At 39.3% G+C, this 26,039-nt stretch overlaps 1 protein-coding gene across 2 annotated transcripts in view; it reads right to left on the bottom strand.

Annotated features, from left to right (window-relative positions):
* Window positions 1-1,315: 1,315 nt before the first annotated feature.
* Window positions 1,316-26,039, bottom strand: part of IL17REL (interleukin 17 receptor E like) — a 94,832-nt gene continuing 70,108 nt past the window's right edge. The window contains exons 13-19 of one of the 2 annotated variants that reach the window (XM_070755379.1): window positions 21,051-21,196; window positions 19,699-19,764; window positions 15,300-15,357; window positions 12,937-13,053; window positions 6,888-6,942; window positions 6,134-6,186; window positions 1,316-3,024 (exon numbers count right to left, since the gene is read on the bottom strand). In XM_070755379.1, the coding sequence (XP_070611480.1) occupies window positions 6,183-6,186; window positions 6,888-6,942; window positions 12,937-13,053; window positions 15,300-15,357; window positions 19,699-19,764; window positions 21,051-21,196 (446 nt within the window). In that variant the 3' untranslated portion in view covers window positions 1,316-3,024; window positions 6,134-6,182. The remainder of the gene's footprint in view (window positions 3,025-6,133; window positions 6,187-6,887; window positions 6,943-12,936; window positions 13,054-15,299; window positions 15,358-19,698; window positions 19,765-21,050; window positions 21,197-26,039) is intronic. The other variant, XM_070755381.1, reaches the window with a different exon arrangement.

Consider the following 26,039-nt stretch of genomic DNA (forward strand, 5'->3'; position numbering starts at 1 on the left):
CCTTTCGTCCCCTGCCCAATTGTCTTTCCTTTATCTCACTTATCATATATATTCTCTTTCTTTCATATATCCTCTCCTCTAAGTTCACTTTTACCCTTATATATATTACTACATGTCTATTTTTCTTCCTATGTATTTGTGTATTGGACAAATGAATAAATAAAAATAAATAAATAAAATAGACCATCTACTATGTTTCTATGTTTCTATTGTTGCACATTTAACAGTGGATTTTTCCGAAACCCATGCTTGAAAATTGCACTTCTGTTTCCTAGCTGTATGAAACGTGTCATAGGACAGACATGAAATCATATTTCTTAGAAACAGACTTTTCCAAAGGTCCAAATTGTGAAAGAGTAACTCATGTGAAAGAGGGATCATGTCTTTAAATGATTATGAAATTAGTTTCACATTTTACAAGATTTCAGGCGCACATGAACATAGTAATCACTTCCTCCAGGAAAAGAGGAACCTGTTTCTTTCATGTTGATCAGTACTAAACAAAAGGTGGGTATTTCAAAGGAAGTTGGGCTATTGTACTTTCTTGGATTCCATCAGAAAATTGAAAAGTGATGATAGCCGTTTAGTTTTGTTACAAATTCTTAACAAAAACAAATCTTGTTTTTCAGCTTTTTCACATACATCCATTCCATGTTTGATGTAGCACGACAAAATAAAGCCTCATGTTATGAAGTTTTCCGATAATGAATAATTTTGTAATTCCCCACTTCAGTTTCAGAAGGTTTTTTTTTTCCAGACCAAAATCTTAAGCTTATTCATACAATTATGAATTACAACCCATACATATTAGTAACCTAATTAGAAGGAAACCAGAAGTCACCGCGTATACTGAAGTAATGATAAATATATGGTTCATATGTGCCTAATTTTTTTTTTCTGAAAAGTGGAAAAGGAGCAACCAAGTCTGAACCTATTATTAAACTATTATTAGACCCCAGGAAACTAGACAATGGTCAAAAAAGCATCAGTGGACTTCACCGAACTTGAGAGTGGAAAATGTCTCATAAGGGACCTAGTTTCAATATGGGTTGTATTTTCACATTTCTATGAAAAGTTCCTTCTGAAAACCTAAGACAAAATGAGCAACAGATGGAAAAAGAATTTCTACTGCCAGGCTTTTTATAGCCTTCACTATTTCCTCCCATTTGGGAGTGTAAATCAAGTAATCCCACATGGTTTAGAGTCTAGACAGCATAATGTTCATGCCTGTTAATTTTACTCCTTTTTCATGAGACATGAAGACTGTATGGCAAGAATTAAGATGACAGGAGAAAGAGATGACAAACTTTTGACATTTGTAGAGTTCAGAGTATTTTATTATTTTCCTTTGCAAGTATAAATATTGACAGTAATATATAAAACATTGACATGATAGAACACGTGTTCTTGCTGTCTCTTTTGCTTCAAAACACTAATACAGCTACCCATTTGGGAACATAAAATAATGTTTCCACATGTCCTTTGGATTTATGTTAAATATTAAATACTTTACAAAGTTATTTAAACATGGTCCAAATATCTCCATTGTGGCCAAAACCAATAATACAATTTTCTCAGAAAGATAAATACATTTTTACATATTACTGCAATAATTTAAGATCCTAAAAGTGAAATCCTAGTTAAAGATGTTAAGATGTTAAAGATGTTAAGAAAGTAAAAAATCACATATAAATAGGCCACATAACCCATTCATAAGCTTAGTTTAGGCCAGGGTAGCTCAGCTGGAGATGTTACCATATAGCCAAACTCCACTTTCTTAAGGTACTCCATAAGCCACTGCCCTCCCCTAGTTCAGATTTTGATGTAGACTAGGGTGAAAAGCTTTTAAGAGGACAGCTGGAGGAAAAAGAGGACATTTAATAATTGGAATATTCCTGTGGAGCTCATAAGAGAAGACCCATATCAATGTATAGCATTGTTTCTCAACGTCAAGATGTACATGGACTTCAATTCCCAGAATTCCCCAGCCTGCATTCTGATTGGGGGATTTTGGGAGTTGAAATCCGTGCATCCAGGGTTGAGAAATACTGGTCTATGGTAGTCAAAAATTGGAAGTTTGGTAGCACCTTTTCTTACTAACAAAACATTAAGATGCATAAACTTCATGTAATCTGATTAAGTGAGCTCTTGCCACAGACGTTAATGCTTTTCAGGAATATTGGTTAATCTCAAAAGATGCTAACATAATGCCACTGAACATTGAAATGGTCTGACAAAGCTAGTTTATATCCTGGGAAACAGATGATGGGCAGTTCATAAGAACAGCCCATCAACAACAACTTGTACGTAAATCAGACATATGTCCTACAGAATTCAATAGAATTCAGTTCTGCCTAAAATATGCCCAGAACTTTAAACACTGAAAACATTGTGTCACTGCCAGTTACATTTCCTGACATATTTATTTCTCTTGATAGGAAGTAATAGTATTCTGAATGGAATGATCTTCAAAGGGAAAGTTGTATAAAACATGAACCATAGAGATCAGTGGGGGGGGGGGTTACATTATAGGACATATTTTATCATAGATTTATCCTATATGATACTGTAGAGCTTTAAAATGCCATGAACTACACTAATAGTGTTATTGCCATGATTTATTTTCATGGAATTGATCATCAGTAGGGTGAGAAAAAAATTGTCAATTATGTATGAAAAGTCCAGGTTCCAATTCTTGCTCTTGTGTTGGTAGAAGCATGACTTTGTTCCACAAATATAAAGGGCACCATCATTGATTCAGGAGAAAATCAAATTTTCTACAGAAAGATTCTTTTGTTATCAAATTATTTCAGGAAGATAGAGAATAGGGCACAGGGTAAGGAATTTGCCTCACAAAAATTTATTCCTAAGTTACTGAAGTCAAGGAAGACCTCTGGCATACAGGAGGACTATTTACACACTTAACTGTTTACAATAAAGAAATCTTTCAATTACTTGTTAAGATAGAGAAAGTGACAACATTCTGCTTTTCTTCATACATAAAACAAATGGTGCTATTTCATCCTGAGGAAAAAAGAAAATGAGACACAAGTTGAAATATCTGCAATTTGAAAAGTGCAATTATGCATTTCCACTTCTATCAGTCACTAAGACTGCCAATCTCTTTCACTGGCTCATATATTCCTATAAACAGCTTGTTCTGCAAATATTGGAGGCTGGAGTAGCAGTAATTTATATTATTAGGCAATAGGTAATAATTCTTTGCTTGCAAAGCAGGAAATGTATCATTTTTCATTGGAGTATGTAGGCAATATATATATAAGTAGAAAACAGTTCAAATGTATTCTATCAGAAAATAAGTAGAAGCTACTGATCCTTGGAGTATTGATAAAAAGAGCATGCATTTTCTATGGATTTTGCAAAATGGGAAACACCTTCTATCAAAATATGTCAGATCTATCTCCCTATTCAATATATATGAAAACAAAGCACACACACAAAAAAAGGAAAGACCTTAATACATCCTCCGTGTAGTTACTTGTTGTGGTTAGCTCTGGCCCAGCTCCTGCCCCAAGGACTGTGCATGTGGGGGAGACATCCACATGCTGCAGGCCTGTTTTGCCCTCCCCCCCCGGTGGAATCTGCTGATGAAGGCTCCTCTAACCAAGAAGACATGAGTGACAGGGAGGAGAGTGTGGCAGACAGCTCAGAAGGAGATCAATTATCTAGCTCCTCCTTGGATTCAGAACAAGGGTTAATGATACAGCCAGGCATGCGGAGAGCGATGCATAGGCAACAACAACTGAGAGATTATTATCAAAGAAAATGAGGCCACCTGTGGTTGGGTGGGGCTGTGGTAATTAGTGAGGCTGCTATAAATAGCAGCCTGTGGGTTTGGCCATTGCGGAGGATTATCTGATCATTGTGTTTCGTGACTGCTTTACTGACTTTGACCTTTTGTGTGCCGATTTTTCCCCGCTTTGAAACTAAACCAGAGCAAAGTGTGTTTCACTTTGTGAAAGAAGAAGGACTGTGAATTACCTCACAGCTGCAAGCTAAGTATCACAGAACTGATAAGGGACTTGTACAAATTACCAGTTTGTTTGGAGACCAGTGCTCTTTGCTATACCAAAAGAGGGCTTAGTTTAAGTGAATTTTCATTATAAAGAACATTGTTTTGAATTTTCAAACGTGCGTGTGCCTGAAATTTGTACCTGTGAATTTTTGGGAGGACTCTACCAGAGAGCCCGACAGAACATTACTGGATTTCTAGGTACAGCATATAAAATGTTTCTAAATTGGCAAACAAGATAGTGAATTCATCAGATGAAACCATGGAAAGACCAATTCTTTTAATGGGAAACTATGAATGATGAGTAATAGTGTACATAATTATAGTTAATGCTAAACATATATAACTAGGATGGTTTTAATTCCTTTCATCTGGCCAAATTGGATCATTCTATAATATATTTTATGCTGCTTTAAGAGCTCTCCGGTTGCTTGCCATTTCAAACCAATTAAATACAGATAAAAATATTTCAAGGCAAAGTAATTTATAGCACCTTATAGCACCAGCCATCACTGTGGTCATATAAAACCCATCTCTATTAGTGAAACAGCACTACAGGGATGGCTGGATGACAGCTAAAACATGATGAATTAGGAAAATGTAGAATTGAGGAGGAAAATTCCGATGATGTAAAGCTGTATTAATGGAATTATATTTTATGTATGTGAGATTTATATGTTTGTCTTTTATGTTGTTTTGTTTTTAAACTTGGAAAATCTCAACAAAAATATTTTCTTTAAAAAGATAAAGCATGATGGATTTCTGATATGGAAATACAGTGATACCTCATCTTACAAACGCCTCGTCATACAAACTTTTCGAGAAACAAACCCGGGGTTTAAGATTTTTTGGCTTCTTCTTACAAACTATTTTCACCTTACAAACCCACTGCCGCCGCTGGGATGCCCTGCCTCCGGACTTCTGTTGCCAGCGAAGCATTCATTTTTTGCACGACTGGGATTCCCCTCAGGCTCCCCTCCATGGGAAACCTCACCTCCAGATTTCTGTGTTTTTGTGATGCTGCAGGGGAATCCCAGCAGCGCAAAAATGGGCGCTTTGCTGGCAACGGAAGTCCGGATGTGGGGTTTCCCAGGGATGGGAGCCTCAGTGAAATTGCAGCATCACAAAAACACAGAGGTCTGGAGGTGGGGTTTCGAGGACTTCAGTGTTTTTGCAATGCTGCAATTTCATTGATGCTCCCTTCGCTGGGAAATCCCACCTCTGGACTTCCATTGCCAGCGAATCACTTGTTTTTGCGATGCTGGGATTCCCCTGCTGGGATTCCCCTGCAGGATCACAAAAACACAGAAGTCTGGAGGTGGGGTTTCCCATGGAGGGGAGCCTCAGGGGAATCCCAGCAGCACAAAAACGGGCGCTTCGGCTGGCAAAAGGGGTGAGTTTTGGGCTTGCACGCATTAATTGCTTTTCCATTGATTCTTATGGGAAACATTGTTTCGTCTTACAAACTTTTCACCTTAAGAACCTCGTCCCAGAACCAATTAAGTTTGTAAGACAAGGTATCACTGTACTCTGAAATAAATGGTCAGATGATATAGGCTATTAAGTATTCTGGACTCAGTTATTATTTTTGTGTGCTGAGATCTGCTAATAGAAACAAATTTTAGGTTATGCAGATGAGTGTAAATGCAAAATTTAATTATTTGTCATCAAGTCATTCTTGGCTCCTAGTGACTACTTAGATTTTTGTAAAAACAAAAGTTTGTTGAAATGATTGTAGGCTACCATTATGCATGAAAGTCATGTACAAATTAAGTATCTAAAACTCACAGCTTGTGGACTGGATGCATCATACACTCGCCACACAAATGTCCAGTTTAATGAAGGGGGGAGAATGTTGCAATATGTCACATGATGATGCTATGATGACATGAGTTTGACACCCCTGATCTGCTTATTTGACAATCAATTCAGAGAGCATTTGCATCTCATTCGCAAACATCACTAAAATTAGCCTAGGCCTTCTGAATTTAAATAATAAATGACAAGCTTTGAATTTATTTAAACTATCAATTATTTATGTCCTAAACCAACTTAAATAGCCTCAACCCAAGTAGACAGTTTCTTTACATGATATTTTACCAAGGCAGAAGCATGAGGTATCTACTTCATATCTTTCTCCCGAACCGTGTTACCTAAAAGTGAATGGAAGCTTTAAATTATTTCACATAGGGATAATTGTAATTTTACTGTAATTCTAACAGAAGAATACTTCTTCTATCAATACTAGACTAGATAATACTAGACAATACTAATAAATGAATTTGTAAAAATATGCCTCATAGCTATGGAATGTCCTGTGACATTTTACGTTATATTCATATATTAGCCATAATTCAATACCTTTTATTTAATTGATATTTTTAAAAACTATAAGATTAATCCCCAATTTTAAGAATTCATTCTTAAAAAAATATTTTTATTATTTTCAAATAAAAAGACAAAACATTACAAACAACCCATGAAAAGACCAGACAAAACACATAACATAAAAAGGAGCTACAATTGCTCCGCTCAGGATAGAAATCTTCTTAATACAAAAAGGAAAAACTATTTTAGGTTACATCAGAAAAATAAACTCATCCATCACCAAACTCATCTAAGAACATTTCCAGTATTTAACATTTAACTATTATTTTAACATCATTAAACAATGTGATATTATTAAGCATTTTTTTTGTGCCACCAAATATAGACCTACTGCCAAATTTTATAAAATTCTGATTCTTCTTGATTGTTCAACTGAATTCATAATAGACTATGTAAAATAATCACTTGCATTTTAGAGCAAAGATTCTTCAGAATGTTAAAGAACTATACAAAAACATATGCTTACCTGTGTGTTATCATGTGTAATACACTTTTCTCCTCGTGAATCTTCCTAGAATTATCTGAGAAACAAAGTTATCAGTTAATACTGTTCTTCATAGCTCTTTCATGTCACTATGAATTCTTGGCAGTGTCTATGGCTCTATCCCAATGACTTTTATGGCTGTGTGGTGGCTGTTAGATGGGTTTTTCTCTTATCTCAACACCATAGTGCAGTGATGGCGAACCATTTTTGGTTCGCATGCCAAAAGGGTATATGTGCATGTGCTAGCACACATACAAGTGCACACACCCCATTCCCTGCCCTCCAATGCACACACACACACATGTTGCTCCTGTGCATGTGAACAATTCCCTCCCCACATATGGGCACAGGCCTCACTGAAGCCTGAGATGGTGAAAAAACAGACAACCTGGAAGTTTGGAAAAATGGACTTCCGGTTTACCCATTGTTTTATTATTTATTTATTTGTTTGTTTGTTTGTTTGTTTGTTTATTTAGTCCAATACACAATGAGAGTTTTAGTGGGTATATATATATATATACACACATAGTAAAATACATGATGAAGGTTACTGAGGAGATACTCATAGTAAAATATATCTAAGAAATAATAGAAAAGAAGATAAAGTAACAGAACATATCAATGAAAGAATAGAAGAAGAGATATAGGAATAGAAGAAAGGAATAGGAGATATAGGAGAGCAATAGGACAGGGGACGGAAGGCACTCTAGTGCACTTGTACTCGCCCCTTACTGACCTCTTAGGAATCTGGATAGGTCAACTGTAGATAATCTAAGGGTAAAGTGTTGGGGGTTTGGGGATGACACTATGGAGTCCAGTAATGAGTTCCACGCTTCGACAACTCGGTTACTGAAGTCATATTTTTTACAGTCAAGTTTGGAGCGGTTAATATTAAGTTTAAATCTGTTGTGTGCTCTTGTGTTGTTGTGGTTGAAGCTGAAGCTGAAGTAGTCGCCGACAGGCAGGACATTGCAGCATATGATCTTGTGGGCAATACTTAGATCTTGTTTAAGGCATCTTAGTTCTAGGCTTTCTAGGACCAGGATTGAAACTGCTGTTTTTTGCACTCCAGAGACTTCAGAGAAGGTTCCCTGAAATCTCCAGAGGGCGAAACGGCCTTCCCCAAGACTGAAAATCAGCTGGCATGCCAGAGCTGATATATGGCATCACCTTGTGTGCCTCTGACATGGCTCCATGTGCCACCTATGGCACTCATACCATAGGTTTGTCATCACGGCCCTAGTGAGTTCATGTTGTCCTTGATTCCCAAGGCCACCAACCATTCAACTGTGGAATGCTTCTTTGAGCAAGTATGGTGGCAGCATTGGATTAAGTTAGAACCAAGAGCTCCCAACCATTGGGAAACTGGTGGACCATCTGAAACATTAGAGAACCATCTTTCAGCTGTGACTAGGGGGGCGTTTGCCCAGGTTCACCTGGTGCACCAGTTGCGGCCCTACCTGGACCGGGACTCACTGCTCATAGTCACTCATGCTCTCATCATCTCAAGGTTCGACTACTGTAATGCTCTCTACATGGGGCTACCTCTGAAAAGTGTTCGGAAACTTCAGATCGTGCAGAATGCAGCTGCGAGAGCAATCATGGGCTTCCCTAGATATGCCCATGTTACACCAACACTCCGCAGTCTGCATTGGTTGCCGATCAGTTTCCAGTCACAATTCAAAGTGTTGGTTATGACCTATAAAGCCCTTCATGGCATCGGACCAGAATATCTCCGGGACCGCCTTCTGCCGCACGAATCCCAGCGACTGGTTAGGTCCCACAGAGTTGGCCTTCTCCAGGTCCCATCGATTAAACAATGTTGTTTGGTGAGACCCAGGGGAAGAGCCTTCTCTGTGGTGGGAATTGAGACATCTCCCCTGGCCTATATAGTTTATGCATGGTATGTTTGTGTGTACTTCTTGCTTTTAAATAAGGTTTTTTTAGATATTTTAATTATTAGATTTGTTATTGTATATTGTTTTTACTATTGCTGTGAGCCGCCCCGAGTCTACGGATAGGGGCGGCATACAAATCTAATAAATAATAATAATAATAATAATAATAATAATAATAATAATGTTGAACATGTTAAATGATAATATGTTATGAGCATTAAAATTCTAAAATGATTGTGGGAAAGCATACCATTCCCAAAGCATGGAGGCTAGCTACTCCACTGTAGTTGGCCATTCCACAGAGAGCTCTCTGCTACTACTACCTGCCATTGTCCCTTTTTCTGAGTAGATGGACACATCTAATTTGCATTGTTTTTATTTTCAAGGAAGCTTGTGAAACCTATTTGAGGCTTACCTAGGAAATTCCATAGAACTCCAAATGCAGCAAAAGCCTCCTTGTGTGCATTGCAGTATTGTGGTTCCACAATTTTTAGTTAAGAAAATTGGTATTAAAAAATCAGCTGGGCTGAGAGATTGATCCAATCAAAGGAGGCACTCATTGAGATGCCATACTAGAGTTCCCAGTATTGTGTAAAAACATCCTTTATATAATAAAATTAAAGGGATGTAATTATTCCCTTTTGACTATACAATTACTGTAATATCAGTATTAAGATCAAGTTATATAAACAAGATTATATACTACTGCTCATATGGCTGTTTCATAAACAATGTTTTTTTAACAAAAGTATAAATGTTGCAATTCAGTTTAAGTTACATGACCAATCAATTACCAAGTAACTTATGGGAAGTATGATGGTATAACATTCATGTGTGAATCATCTGATAAATTCATATTATGACTTTTAATTTCCCAAATAACCATCAGACGTAGAAATCCACCAGGTTACTATAAATGGAATTTATACTTCAGGATAAATTAGATTAAAGTAAATGGAAGGCTTTTTAATAGTTGCATTTCTGAATGAACAGTCTTATTTATACAATGTAAGAGTTGTTTCACAAAACGTATTGTGTCCTGAAGAGGACACAAAATGTCTCACGCACATCAATTTTGTGTGTACACTTCTTACTCCAAAATGGAAAGCATGTACAGGAAAGCCACACACAGAAATCTAGCTTTGTAGGAGAACTATCAGACAATGGAATTACAGCAGGTCATATTAACATGGGGTCCCCAAATTTGGCGTATGATGGCTGGACAATTCTGGAAGTTGAAGTCCACAAGTCTTTAAGTTGCCAAGTTTGAAGACCTCTGTATCTACAAATGCATTCAAGTGTGAAAGGGAAGTAAAATACAATCAATCTTTATCACTTGAATTATAGAGCCAACATTATATTTTCTAATGAATGTGGCAACTTCAGTAGGGCATAATTAGGGGAAGTTCAAACTATTTGGAAAGTACCAAACTGGAGAAGATTGACATAGAATATTGGACTTCTCTAAGTGTCAAGTATAACATTGAAATCTATCATGTAAACAAAACTGGAGATTTCATGCAAAGATTAACTTTTATTACTGAAGCAAAAAAAAGCTAATCCTTCTCTTGAAAGAGATTTAGAGGTAATCATAGTCATGTGGTTGACTCAACTTGTAATCCAAAAGTCAGTAAGTACATATGGAATTTTTAATGAACATTTTGGATACTTGGCATATCCCAGACAATTTGCTTTAAAAAAAAAAATCATTTATTTTTCTGGGTAATTGTCACATTTTTAAAACACAGCTTCAACTACGACATGGACTGCATATTTAAAAATGCCTTAGTAATTCTTGTCTCTGGGTCTCATAATACCCAAAAGCATTGATAGAAAACATTTGGCATTTGAATGCAGTATCTCCTGGAAATTTGGACAGGGAGTCATTGCTCACAGTCACTCATGCCTTCATCACCTCGAGGTTCGATTACTGCAACACTCTCTACATGGGGCTACCTTTGAAAAGTGTTCGGAAACTTCAGATCGTGCAGAATGCGGCCGCGAGAGCCATTGTGGGGCTTCCTAGATTCGCCCACATTTCTGCAACACTCCGCGGCCTGCACTGGCTGCCGATCGGTTTCCAGTCACAATTCAAAGTGTTGGTCATGACCTTTAAATCCCTACATGGCATTGGGCCAGAATACATCCGAAACCGCCTTCTACCGCACGAATCCCAGCGGCCGATAAGGTCCCACAGAGTTGGCCTTCTCCGGGTCCCGTCGACCAAACAATGTCGTTTGGCGGGCCCCAGGGGAAGAGCCTTCTCTGTGGCCCTCTGGAATCAACTCCCCCCAGGGATTAGAACGGCCCCCACCCTCCTTGTCTTTTGCAAATTACTCAAGACCCACCTTTGTCGCCAGGCATGGGGGAGTTAGGATATTCCTTCCCCTAGGCCATTACAAGTTATGTATGGTATGTTTGTGTGTATGTTTGGTTTTTATAATAAGGGTTTTTAGTTGTTTTATTAAATTGGATTGTTACCTGTTGTTTTTTATCATTGCTGTTAGCCGCCCCGAGTCTGCGGAGAGGGGCGGCATACAAATCCAATAAATAATAATAATAATAATAGAATAATAATAATAAAAAGGGAAATAAAGAGTGTAAGTAGCATACCAGGGTGCCAAGCATGGCAATGGAAAGCAACCTTATCCATTTATAACAAATGGATATTTTGGGATGCATTCTATCTGCCCTGATGGGGGTTCTGTTAATGGGGAAACGACCTCACTTCTAGAACAGATTTTCTAAAAGCATTTGAAAAAAAAAGAGGGGTGGAAACTGTACTGATTTTCTTCTTTTGCATTGAGAGCATTGGCTGGACATTTGACTGCAAAGCTCATTTATTTATTTATTCTTATTTATTGGATTTGTATGCCGCCCCTCTCTGTAGACTCGGGGTGGCTAACAACAATAATAAAAACAGCATGGAAATCCAATACTACAACAACTAAAAAACCCTTATTTTAAAACCAATCATACCTACAAACAAACATACCGTGCATAAATTGTAAAGGCCTAGGGGAAAAGAGTATCTCAGTTCCCCCATGCCTGACGGCAGAGGTGGGTTTTAAGGAGCTTACGAAAGGCGAGGAGGGTGGGGGCAATTCTAATCTCCGGGGGGAGTTGGTTCCAGAGGGCCGGGGCCGCCACAAAGAAGGCTCTTCCCCTGGGCCCCGCCAAACGACATTGTTTAGTTGATGGGACCCGGAGAAGGCCCACTCTGTGGGACCTAACTGGTCGCTGGGATTCCTGCAGCAGAAGGCGGTCCCTGAGATAATCTGGTCATAACTCAAAATGATGCTTGATAGAGGATGCTTTAGACCAGTATCAAACTCGCCACATCATGTTGTTGTTATGTGACATATCGTAATGGCTTTTCCCTTCATGGAGTTGGGGTGGGCATGTCCTGCGCATGAAGCATCTAGCCTGCGGGCTACCAGTTTGGCATCCCTGCTTTAGACACTGTCTTTGGTTGTTAGGTTTTTTATTTATGAAAATATAGAAACGGCTCATCTTCATCACAAACGGACTCCCGGAGGTGAATAAGTAAAATATTAAAACATAAACTATATGTAAAATTTATATGAGGCAAAGAAAGTTAAAATTCAGCATTAAAAGTTAATTAGATTAAAATAATTTAATTATGAATTTATTACTGGAAGATTTGGTACCTTGCCTTCTAGTTCTTCTTTGTAGGCCATATTTTACTATTACTGTCACTGGATCTCAATTAAATTTCATATAAAAATAGATTTCATACAGAAATCATAATACATGCAAAACAATAGGAACAGAAGGTGCTTTGAAAAAGGAATAATTCCAATTGTAATAAGCTTCTGCAAATGGGTAAAAAAATGCCCTAAGCATTCAATATAATATTCAAAGAAAATTGACATCATGGAATTGTAAAAGCTATAATTTTTTTAAAAGTGCTTGTACACATTCCATATGCAAACTTTCCTTGAATATTATTATGACAATACAAAGCTAAGATAACAAGCCATTGGCTGATTACATGTTAGTACTTCTAATAAACTTCTAAGCCAGTGTTGATTGATTAAAATCTATCACTTAAAATTAATGTTCTATTGTTACAACCAAATTGTTGACTTTTCCGCTGCATAAATCAGTACCTGACAAAAGTTTGTGTCCAAGGAGAGCCAACATGATTAGAAATATGGCAAGAAATGCTATGAGAGAGAGGATGCTTAAGGAATATTCATAATATTCTTGGGTCCCAGTAGAAGAGTCTGGAATTAAACAAAATAGTATCTTAGATGTTCATCTAAGAATAAGTAGGCCCTTCTTATTTTCTTTTATTAAATTTTGATAGTTCTTCTGGGCAAAGCCAAATCATTGAAAAAACAGACCAACAAACTTCATAACAAAAACACCATTTAAATGAATTAACAGAGATTCATGGTCATTTACCATTAGCCACTATGCTCAGACATCCAATGAAAGTTAAAATGGATGCTAACATACTCCAAATATCACAGGAGTGTTGCTCTCATCAGTACATGAATCAATTAATATAAAAAGCCTCCCAGTTTGCTGGAAATTCAAGTAATGAAATGCCCCAATTTTCAACGGTTGGAAGTGGGAGAAAGGGTAAAATACATGAGATACACACAAGGAATTCTATATTTTTGTGTCATTTGTCATCTGTTTGCTTCAATTCCTTTTTCTTTGAAAATGTACAAAATAATATTTGTTTCCTAATCTACTAGAATCTCTGCCCAAGAATGGACAAAGAATAAGAATATGATTCCTGGGCCAAACGGAGGTATCAAAGCTCCTCCATCGTCCCAAAATACTGTTGTATCTTTTGCCCTCAGTACAATTTGTTGAACAATGAGAAATCAATAAGTACTGTGCTTCATCTACATACTATTATAGTTCCTCTATTTGTTTAGAACCTTTAACTGTGTGTCGTCGAGCAAGAATTTTTGAACCAAGGTATCTCAAATGGACTAAGTTATAAAGTGCACCTAAAATACAGAAGCCTTGACTCCCATGGAACTGAAATTTGGCAAATTTTATAAAACATTTTATACCATAAAATTATTGCAAGGCATTTTATGAGGTAATATAAAATGCCATAAAGAATTTCCTGTGATCATTTCCTGACTTCATGTTTCACTGCAGACATTGTACACCTCTGAATCTGATAGGTAATCTTCCTGTGAATCCTTAGTCTTTTCTTTCTTTCTTTCTTTCTTTCTTTCTTTCTTTCTTTCTTTCTTTCTTTCTGCCTGCCTGCCTGCCTGCCTGCCTTTCTTTCTTTCTTTCTTTCTTTCTTTCTTTCTTTCTTTTTTTGGTACCTTTGAGTCAGCGTTGACTATTCATGACAGCCTTGACTACACTGTACTTTTCCTGGCAAAATTTCAGAGCTAGCTTGTCATTGCTCACTTCTTAGGGCTGAGAAAGTGACTTCCTCAAAGTCACACATTTGGTTTTAGGACTAAAGTGGGACTAGAACTCAGAGTATCCTAGACTGATGCCTTAACCACTACACCAAGCTAGTTCTCATCTTTAGCCTACTATCACATTCGTAGTCAGATTTTATCTATATGTCTGGAGGTTTTATTCCTTAAGTCAATATCTTCTATTACATTGTCCTCAGATGGCCAATCATGACTGTAATCTTAGTAGCTGCATATTCTCTTATCACCAGGATGGCAATCTCAATAGCCCAGAGTTGGTCTCCTCCGGGTCCCGTCAACTAAACAATGTCGTTTGGCGGGGCCCAGGGGAAGAGCCTTCTCTGTGGTGGCTCCAACCCTCTGGAATCAGCTCCCTCCAGAGATTAGAACTGTCCCCACCCTCCTTGCCTTTCGTAAACTCCTTAAAACCCACCTCTGTCATGAAGCATGGGGGAACTGAAATATCTCCCCCTGCCTATGTACTTTATTGAGTATGATATGATTGTATGTATGTTTTTATATATTTATATATTGTTTTTTAGACTTTTTAAAATGTATTATTGTTATTTTAGATTCTAACTATTAGATTTGTCATTGTAATTGTTTTTATCATTGCTGTAAGCCGCCCCGAGTCTACGGAGAGGGGCGGCATACAAATCTAATAAATAATAATAATAATAATAATAATAATAATAATAATAATAATTTATTAAAGGTTTTCACTTCATTGAGATGTCTTCATGGGGTCCTCAAAACAACCCTTCATATTCAAGAGGCAAATAATCTTGAAAAAGGCCAAATTACATGAGCTGCCCAACAACAAGAGGTTGAGAATTCCAACTCTCCAGACCTGGTCACTTTAAAATATGTGGACTTTAACTCCTAGAAGTCTTCAACCTGTCATGGGGCTAGGGCTGGAGAATTCTGAGAGTAGATGTCCACACCTCTTAAAATTGCCAAAGTTGGGAAGTACTTAGTAGAGTGCCAGCTTCCCAAATCATCTCTGTTAGGAGCCCGTGGATGTTTTGCCTTATCTCATATACAGTAGACTTTTTTCTATTGAAACTTACCGCAGGGTAAATCACAGACGTATAAAGAAACAGAATAGTCCACATCTGTCCTCCATCCCTTGTTTAGAAAAGAAAAGAAAACATTTTTATTGAATAATCATGAGAAACAACATGCAATAAAATCCAAGTACATATATTATCGGGGGTGTGTGTTAGCATATAGATGAAGTACAAAATGGGGAAACATTAAAAAAACTGTTTTAGTTTGGGTCAGTGTTCCCTCTAATTTTTTTTGGGGGGGGGGCGGAAAAGTATAGTGTCTGAGCGGCAGCCCCTTTGGGACTGGGAGGCACAAAAATAATAAACAAACAAACAAACAAACAAACAAACAAACAAATAAAAAACCCACCCTGTTTTGCCTCAGAGAATTTCAAAATAAAATACTGTACTGTGTGTCTATAACAATGAGCTCATAATAGGGCAACTCTATCAATATCAAAATGCCACTTAAATAGTTGAGCTAGTTTCAAACTAGATTTTGATTTTCTTTCTCTCTTCCTTACTCCCATTCTTTTTCTTTTTCTTTTCCTTCCTCTCTTTTTTCTATCTGTTTCTCTCTCTTCCTCTCTTCTTCTCTCTCTCCTTCCCTCTCACTCTTTCCCTCTCGGCTTCTGGGCAGGTTTGGAAAACTCTGAGTTGATTGTGATTTTTAAGTGAGTGATTGCTCACTGCTCAGCTTAGAGGGAACTATGGTTTGGGTAATGAAACCTCTGCAACAAAACAACCAAGCTTAGAGAGCACCAAGGACTCTTCATTTCAACCCTGATCTACAATTATTTATTTATTTATTTATTTTATTCAACTTGTAGGCCGCCCAATCCCAAAAGAGTTATTATTAAAAAGAATAGCATTTTGTGAGTAACTACTCTTGGAGAGTTATCATAGAAATGATTTCAAACAGGTTCATGTTAGCCAGCACAGTTTCTAGAAAACTATTTCTTCTCATTAGGTCTGTATGGTGTATTTGGGTCTTCATGTCATTCCTGACTACCGGTGACTGTCCCTGAAATTTCCTCGGCAGCATTTTCAAGAGTATTTTGCTCTTCCCTCCTTCCAAGGGCTAAGAAAGAGTGAAAGGCTGCTCTATTTCTGCACTGCAACAATCCAGGTGATCACACTAGTTGGCAGCAAAGTTTTAACGAAGCCCTATGTTGGCAATTGATAAGGAACTTTGTGGAGAACTTCTGTTCAAACAAGAGGCTTATCAAACCTACTTCCAGGGCAATTATTCTCATTCAGATTACTGCTGAAATCTGTCATTGTTTTTTAAAAAGAAGGAAAGATAATCAACCATATGAAAGCTGCAAATATTCTTTAGAGAGAAAACTGTGGTCTCAAGTTTACTGCACTCAGCAATACCTTTCTGCTTCTTTTTTTACTTGTGACAATGTAAGCTGCGTTTGCCCAGGTTCGCCTGGTGCACCAGTTGCGACCCTATTTGGACCGGGAGTCATTGCTCACAGTCACTCATGCCCTCATCACCTCGAGGCTCGACTACTGTAACGCTCTCTACATGGGGCTACCTTTGAAGAGTGTTCGGAAACTTCAGATCGTGCAGAATGCAGCTGCGAGAGCAATTATGGGCTTCTCTAAGTATGCCCATATTACTCCAACACTCTGCAGTCTTCATTGGTTGCCGATCAGTTTCCGGTCACAATTCAAAGTGTTGGTTATGACCTATAAAGCCCTTCATGGCACCGGACCAGAATATCTTCGGGGCTGCCTTCTGCTGCACGAATCCCAGCGGCCGGTTAGGTCCCACCGAGTCAGCCTTCTGCGGGTCCCGTCGACTAAACAATGTCGTCTGGCGGGACCCAGGGGAAGAGCCTTCTCTGTGGTGGTTCCAACCCTCTGGAACCAGCTCCCCCGAGATTAGGATTTCCCCCACCCTCCTTGCCTTTTGTAAACTCCTTAAAACCCACCTCTGCCGTCAGGCATGGGGGAACTGAAACATCTCCCCCTTGCCCATGTTGTTTTGGTGTTTAATTGATTGTGTGCTTGTTCTTTATATATATTGGGGTTGTTTTATGAATTTCGTAACTTAAAATTGTAATTGGATTGGTGGGTATTGGATTTGTCACTATGTACTGTTTTTGCCATTGTTGTGAGCCACCCCGAATCTGCGGAGAGGGGCGGCATATAAATCCAATAAATCTAATCTAAATAATAAATCTGAACTTATAAAAAATACTTTAAAGCAAAATGTAAAAAAGATGTTGGGACTCTAAAGAGTGCAGAGAAGAGCATCAAAAATGATTAGGGCTCTGGGCTCTGGATGCTAAAGCATGAAGAACAATTGCAGGAACTGAGTTTGTCTATTTTAATGAAAAGAACGACTAGGGAAGACATAATAGCAGGGTTCCAATATCTCAAAGGCTGCCACAAAGAAGAGGGAGTCAATCTATTCTCCAAAGCACACAAAGGCAGGAGAAGAATCAATGGGTGGAAAATAATCAAGGAGAGAAACAACTTAGATCTAAGGAGAAACCTTCTGACAGAACAATTAATCAGTGAAACAACTTGCCTCCAGAAGTTGTGAATGCTCCAACACTGGAAGTTATTACACTGGAAGTTAGAGATTAGATAACCATTTGTCTGAAACAGTGTAGGGTTTTCTGCCTTAAGCAGGGAATTGGACTAGGTCCCACTAGGAGACCTCCAGGATCCCTTTCAGCTCTGTTATTCTGTTCTATTCTACAATACCATATCAGAAGATCACTTGAAAGGCTTGTTGGCAGTATTCCCTCTAATTTTTTTGGTGGGGGTATAGTGTATATAGAAAAGTATAGTGTCTGAGCGGCAGTCCCTTCAGGACTGGGCGGCACAGAAATAATAACTAACTAACTAACTAACTAACTAACTAACTAACTAACTAACTAACTAAATAAATAAATAAATAAATAAATAAATAAATAAATAAAAATAAATAAAGAAACAAACAAACAAACAAACAAACAAACAAACAAACAAACAAAAAACCCACCCTGTTTTGCCTCAGAGAATTTCAAAATAAAATACTGTACTGTGTGTCTATAACAGTGAGCTCATAATAGGGCAACTCTATCAATATCAAAATGCCACTTAAATAGTTGAGCTAGTTTCAAACTAGATTTTGATTTTCTTTCTCTCTCCCTTACTCCCATTCTTTTTCTTTTTCTTTTCCTTCCTCTCTTTTTTCTATCTGTTTCTCTCTCTTCCTCTCTTCCTCGCTCTCTCCTTCCCTCTCACTCTTTCCCTCTCGGCTTCTGGAAAACTCTGAGTTGATGATGATTTTTAAGTGAGCGATTGCTCACTGCTCAGCTTAGAGGGAACTATGCTTGTTGGTACTCCTAGTCGAACAGAAATATTCCAGTAAATTGGAAATGCCAAAGCTTTGCAAATTAAAAGGCATTGGAGTGACTCCAGTTACAATTCTAACCCTAACCCTATCCATACAAACCCAAGGAAACAGCAAAATATACACTGACAATATAGATGCTTTTGCCAGTAGATTACCTACTCCAAATCTAAAAGTAAGAGGAAGAAAGGGAAGTATTCAACGCTTTGTGTCGTTTCCTGCCTGCAAAGTAAAGTATTGCTCCTAATGTTTGCATTTAGTTGGTTTATGTATAGAGGTATGATTCTTATTATTACTTTCTATGCATGCTCTTGGCCATAGTTGGTCGTTAAAAGAGCCGGGGTGGCGCAGCAGGTAGAGTGCTGTACTGCAGGCCACTGAAGCTGACTGTAGATCTGTAGGTCAGCGGTTCATATCTCATCACCCGCTCAAGGTTGACTCAGCCTTCCACCCTTCCAAGGTGGGTAAAATGAGGACCCGGATTGTGGGGGCAATATGCTGGCTCGGTTAAAAAGTGCTATTGCTAACATGTTGTAAACCGCCCTGCGTCTAAGGAGAAGGGCGGCATAAAAATCGAATGAATGAATGAATGAATAAACAAATAAATAAATAAGTAGGAAATTGGAAATGCTGTTGGGTTTGCTGCTACTTATGCTATGATTTCTCCCAGTTCATGCTTCTCAAAGTACAAAGGCTTTTCCCATCCTGCCCAACTATGATACTGCTCCTACTGCCCACTTTTTAATGGCAGCTGATGTGTTTGGCCACCACTTCGGCTCTGGTTTCCCCACATCTTGTGAATTTCACTTCCAAATAAAGCAGAGACTGAATCCAGAGCATCTCCTCTGAGAAAGCTTTTAAAATATTACCTCTGTCAGACAGAGATAGCTGCTTTGCATAATTTAAAATGTTGAATCATTTCCCAGATTGTTAATATCATCGTTTTTTAAGGTTAGATGTTGTGATTTTTATCTTTTATGTGTTTCACACACATACACACACTGACTTTTAGTTATTAACTGCATGTAGATCCATAAGAGAGCTTAATATCAAAAGATGTACCTTGATGCAGATGTTTGAGCTACATGGTTTCCCTGAAATGTTGACAGATGATAAATTTAATCCACCCTGGAAAACACAAGTCAAAACCAAGTTAATTTCAAGTAAATAAAAGAGTGAAGGGTGCGTAATCCTTTTGATCTGTTGCCTGTCACTCATTCTGCGGTTTCACAAACCTGGTAGCATTACATTAATGCAGATTTCACTGTTCCTGACATGTTCATCAAGTGGTTTGCTATGCTAGTCATCTGAAGGTGCTTGTTAATTGGTTTAACATTCGGGAATTGGAATGTGTCTTATTGTCTCGCACTGTGGAAATCATCTTGGAATTTCTAAATTGACATTTCTTGGTATCATAGGGAACATAGATGCCAGTCAGTAGACACAAATTCCAGAATGTGAAATAAGGAAAGGGAGGAAGAAAAAGAGACAGAGACACACAGAGAGAAAATACTCTACATACCACCCAAAAGAATCTATTGATGACAATCAAGTTGACCCCCACCCCTAAAAATAATAATCTATCTCTGCTGGGTCTCTGGTATGAAAGCTAATTTATTCAAATCAGTCTAGATTTAAAGACTTTGGCAGCCAATATCTTGAGTTATTCATAAAGTAATAAGGGTGGGATTTAAAAATAGATGGATGGATGGATGGATGGATGGATGGATGGATGGATAGAGAGAGAGAGATAGATAGATAGATACATAGATAGATACATAGATAGATACATAGATAGATACATAGATAGATACATAGATAGATACATAGATACATAGATAGATACATAGATAGATACATAGATAGATAGAGATAGATACATAGAGAGATACATAAATAGATACATAGAGAGATACATAGAGAGATACATAGAGAGATACATAGAGAGATACATAGAGAGATACATAGATACATAGAGAGATACATAGAGAGATACATAGATAGATACATAGATAGATACATAGATAGATAGATAAATAGATAGATAGAGAGAGAGAGAGAGAGAGAGATAGATACATAGATAGATACATATAGATACATAGATAGATAGATACATAGATAGATACATAGATAGATACATAGAGAGATAGATACATAGAGAGATAGAGAGAGAGAGATATATATATATATATATATATTTATAGATAGATAGATAGATAGATAGATAGATAGATAGATAGATAGATAGATAGATACATAGATACATAGATACTGTGTAGATAAATCTTTCTAACATAGATGTTTCTCAATCATTGCATACGTCTTAGTTTTTAACTGAAATGAATTTGGCAGGCCTATCTCCTTCATGCTGGATTTGCTTAAGAACCTTTGAAACATAAAAATGTTGCACTAACCAATGACAGGGTTTTGGGGCTTCGAGTAGAGTTGCATGAATGCAAGTTGGTCCTGTTACATACAAGCACTGAAAACTCTGCTTCAAAAGGTGATGCGAAAGAAACTTCTATATGAGGACCCACTTCAGCAAGTTGCATTTTCCAGGCTAAAAACAGAAAGAAACCCATCAAGCTGGTATGTAATACTAACTGGATTAATAATATTTCAGTTAACATAATTAACATGATGAACCTTGACCTTGTCTAAGTCACTAATTTCTACACCACACTGTTTATACCATTCGGATGCTTACAAATGATAGCAAAATGCATTCTCATGACACTATGGTAAACACTATGTTTCGTAGACTCATAATATTTTTATATTTTTATAATGTTATGATGGAATCATATTCCAAGCAGGGATTTTGAACTGAGCTACAAAGGCATCACCCGTTCAATGAGTCTTATTTCTATTCTAAAATCTGCATTCAAAACCTCCCACTTTCATCCATTCAATTTAATTCAAACCTGTTGGCAAAAAAATTGGTTGCAGGAATTGGGTATGGCTCTCTTCTCCATCATGCCTCCAAAGTGGATTTGACCTGGTTCTGATAGGTTCCAGGTCTCCAAACAGCTGGCAATCAGTTGCAACATTGGCCATTCCCTCTCTCCTGATGATTTCCATTAGCATGAAAAACTGAAACCTAATTGGTTTTTGGAGGGAGCTTACTGAACAGAGACCTATGTGAATCAACTTTTTACAAATAACTCTGATGTCATGAAGATCAGATGATCTTTGGGGGATGACACTTGCCTGCAAGTGCTGGATATCTCCTTCAACTATTTAAGATACAGAATTAGCGGATAAGTAGCTAGGAGTTTAAGTATCTATTAAGTGATTCCTATCTTTCAGTGGATCTGTGTTTGGAATTTTAATCATAAAAAGCAATTGCCGCATGAATCCCAGCGACCAGTTAGGTCCCACAGAGTTGGCCTTCTCTGGCTCCCGTCGACTAAACAATGTTGTTTGGCGCGACCCAGGGGAAGAGCCTTCTCTGTGGCAGCCCCGACCCTCTGGAACCAACTCCCCCCAGATATCAGAGTTGCCCCCACCCTCCTTGCCTTTCGTAAGCTTTTTAAAACCCACCTCTGTCGTCAGGCATGGGGGAATTGAGATATTCCCTTCCCCCTAGGCTTATAAAATGTATGCATGGTATGTCTGTATGTGTGATTGGTTTCTTAAATTGGGGTTTTTTACATTACTTTTAATATTAGATTTGTTCATATTGTCTTCTTACTGTTGTTAGCCGCCCCGAGTCTACGGAGAGGGGCGGCATACAAATCTAATTAATAAATAATAAATAAATTTTAAAAAAGCAATTTGTATTGAAACATTCCTTACACAAGGAACAATCTATTGTAAACTTATCAATTCAATTAACTGCTTGCTCTTCTCTCTTATGTCGGCAATGGGCAGTGAAGGGCTACCAAATTTTTTATTACCACACTGTGGGTGTGGCTTATGCAGGACGCCCTGCATTTTCTTTCAACATCTTTCATGCAAATTGGGTTCTCTAGGGTGGAGGTCCATTTTTGCTACCCATTGCGTTCCCCCCCATCCGGGCAGCAGCCCACCCAGGCAATGGATGAACCCTGTCTGATTTCCTTATAAGGACATCATATCTAAAAAAAAGGCAGAGAGGATCAAGGAGTTCATAAACACATACTAAACTTCTTTTTATTGAAATCAGTATTTACTGGATTGGTTGAAGTATACTTAATATTTCACTGCCGTTTTAATGATGGAAATTCTGTATGGAAATTTTACTGGAACATGATGAAAACCAGAAACTAGTATAATTAATAGATGATGACATACAAGTCAAATGATGTTCTTTAATGAAGCAGTGGAAGTGATGTGCTGGTGTCTGGAGGCTGTTGGGGCCTGGATGGGTGTCAACAGACTCAAGCTCAACCCTGATAAGATGGAGTGGCTGTGGGTTTTGCCTCCCAAGGACAACTTCATCTGTCCGTCCATTACCCTGGGGGAGGGAATTATTGACCCCCTCAGAGAGGGTCCGCAACTTGGGCATCCTCCTCGATCCACAGCTCACATTAGAGAAACATCTTTCAGCTGTGGTGAGGGGGGCATTTGCCCAGGTTTGCCTGGTGCACCAGTTGCAGCCCTATCTGGACCAGGAGTCACTGCTCACAGTCACTCATGCCCTCATCACCTCGAGGTTCGACTATTGTAAGGCTCTCTGCATGGGGTACCTTTGAAAAGTGTTCAGAAGCTTCAGATCGTGCAGAATGCAGCTGCGAGAGCAATCATGGGCTTTCCTAAGTATGCCCATGTTACTCCAACACTCCGCAGTCTGCATTGGTTGCCGATCAGTTTCTGGTCACAATTCAAAGTGTTGATTATGACCTATAAAGCCCTTCATGGCACCAGACCAGGATATCTGCCGCACAAATCCCAGTGGCCGGTTAGGTCCCGCAGAGTTGGTCTTCTCCCAGTCCCGTCGACTAAACAATGTCGTCTGGCGGGACCCATAGGAAGAGCCTTCTCTGTGGCAGCTCCGACCCTCTGGAATCAACTCCCCCCAGAGATTAGGACTGCCCTCACCCTCCTTGCCTTTTGTAAACTCCTTAAAACCCATGCATGATAGGACTGTGTGTATGTATTTTATATACAGTGATCCCCCGGGTATTGCGTTCCCGATTATTGCGAAACGGCTATATGGCGATTTTTGAACCCAGAAGTAAAAACACCATCTGCGCATGCGCGCCCTTTTTCCTATGGGCACGCATGCGTAGATGGCGCCGGGCAGATCAGCTGCTGGGCGGCTTCCCTGGGTCTTCCCCCTCTTGCTGGCGGGAGGGCGAGCGGCGGGCATCAGCGAGGAGTTTCCCCACCGCCCACGCAAACTCCTCGCTGCCGCTCGCCCGCCCTTCGCCCGCCCACGCCGTTCATTCTCGCCGCTTCCCAGCTGAGTGCTGAAGCGAATTGGCTTCAGGACTCAGGTGGGAAGCGGTGCGAGCGAGGGGCGCGAGCGAACGGCTTCTCCGCCGCCTGCCTGGCCACGCGCCGCCGCCCACGCCGTTCATTCTCGCTGCTTCCCAGCTGAGTCCTGAAGCGAATTGGCTTCAGGACTCAGCTGGGAAGCGGCGCGAGCGAGCGGCATGGGCGGGGCGAGCGGCAGCGAGGAGTTTGCGTGGGCGGTGGGGAAACCCCAGCACCGCTTCCCAGCTGAGTCCCCTTCCCAGGAACCCCAATCTTCGGCTCCTCGCTAGCGCTGCGGAAGTAAAAACACCATCTGCGCATGCGCAGATGGTGTTTTTACTTCCGCAGCGCTACTTCGTGAAAAACCGATCATTGCGGGGGGTCCTGGAACAGAACCCTCGCAATGATCGGGGGATCACTGTATTGTTTTTTTTTCTTTTTAGACTTTTTAATGTAAAACTGTTATTTTAGATTTTAATTATTAGATTTGTTACCATGTATTGTTTTTATCACTGTTGTGAGCCACCCCGAGGACTGTGGAGGTGGGGGAAACATCCAAATGTCACAGGCCTGTTTTGCGGCCGACAGAGTCGGCCAGTGAATTATCATCTGAAGAAGGAAGTGTCTGTGAGATGGAAGAAGGGGGCCTGGCAGACAGCCCAGGAAGAAGCCAGTCCTCATTATCTTCGATAGACTCTGATGAGGAAACAATGATAGACCCACGCATGCGTAGAGCTATGCATAGGAGAGAACAGCTTCAAAAGTATTAGAGGTGATAAGAGAGTCCACCTGTGGTTGGGTGGGCTTCAAGTAATTAGGGCTGCTGTTAAATGGGCAGCGTGCCGACCTTGCAGTGTGGAAGATTATCTGATCGTACTTGTGGACACTGTTCCCTGTAGGTTGCGCCCATGCGCACGTGCGTGCCCCAAAATACCCCTTCGCGTACCCTTTTCCACGGGCGCTTGCTCCCCATCCCCCTGACAGCCCACGGGTGTGTGTGCGGGGGCAGGGAGGCGCCGGCAGTAGAAGGAAAGGGAGCTGCAGTTGCCCCTGCCTCCCCACGGTGCCTCCGGCCCCCTTGCACCCCTGGCATCTCGGAGCTGCCCCCCACCCGCCCGATCCACCCCCTCTCCTCCTCCGCCGCCTCCTGCCTTGGGGCGCAACTTCTCTCGCAGCCCACTCGCTGACAGAGAGAGAGAGGGAGAGAGAAAGTAAGTGAGAAAGAGAGAGAGAGGGAAAGGGGGGAGAGAGATAGCAAGAGAGAGAACAAGAGAAAGAAAGCAAGAGAGATAGAAAGAAAGAAAGAGTGAGAGAGAAAGAAAGCAATAGAGAGAGAGAGAGAAAAAACAAGAAAGAGTGTGTGTGTGAGAGAGAGAAACAGACAGAGCGACATAGAAAGAGGGAGAGAGAAAGTGAGAAAAAGAGAGAGAGAGCAAGAGGGGGCGAGAGAAAGAGAGAGAAATGACTCTTGATTTAATGCATATGGTAAAAAGCACCCAAATAATAACAGAGAAAAAAACCCCAGCCGTTTGTGTGTGTGTGTGTGTGTGTGTGTGTGTGTGAACTCTTGAACCATTTCCAATAGCTCACCTGTTATTGGAAATGGTTCAAGAGTTCACACACACACACACCACCCACAAGGGGGGAGGAGACAGGGATGGAAAAAGAGGAGAAGATAGTAATAAGAGTAATAGATTTTGGTTTTGTTTTATTATTAATTTCTTTTAATAAAAAAGAAGGGAAATTTTTTCTTTTATTCATTCATTTATTTATTTATTTATTTATTTATTTATTTATTTATTTATTTATTTATTTATTTATTTATTTATTTATTTATTTATTTATTTATTTATTTATTTATTTATTTATTTATTTATTTATACTTCTATGCCGCCCAGTCCCAAAGGGACTGCCGCTCAGACACTATACTTTTCCGCCCACACCGAAAAACAATTAGAGGGAACATTGCTTGTGGACCTTGACTTGCTGTTCAGGGTTGTTCT

This window comes from Erythrolamprus reginae, chromosome 6 (genome assembly GCF_031021105.1).
Source record: "Erythrolamprus reginae isolate rEryReg1 chromosome 6, rEryReg1.hap1, whole genome shotgun sequence".
Lineage (NCBI taxonomy): Eukaryota > Metazoa > Chordata > Lepidosauria > Squamata > Dipsadidae > Erythrolamprus > Erythrolamprus reginae.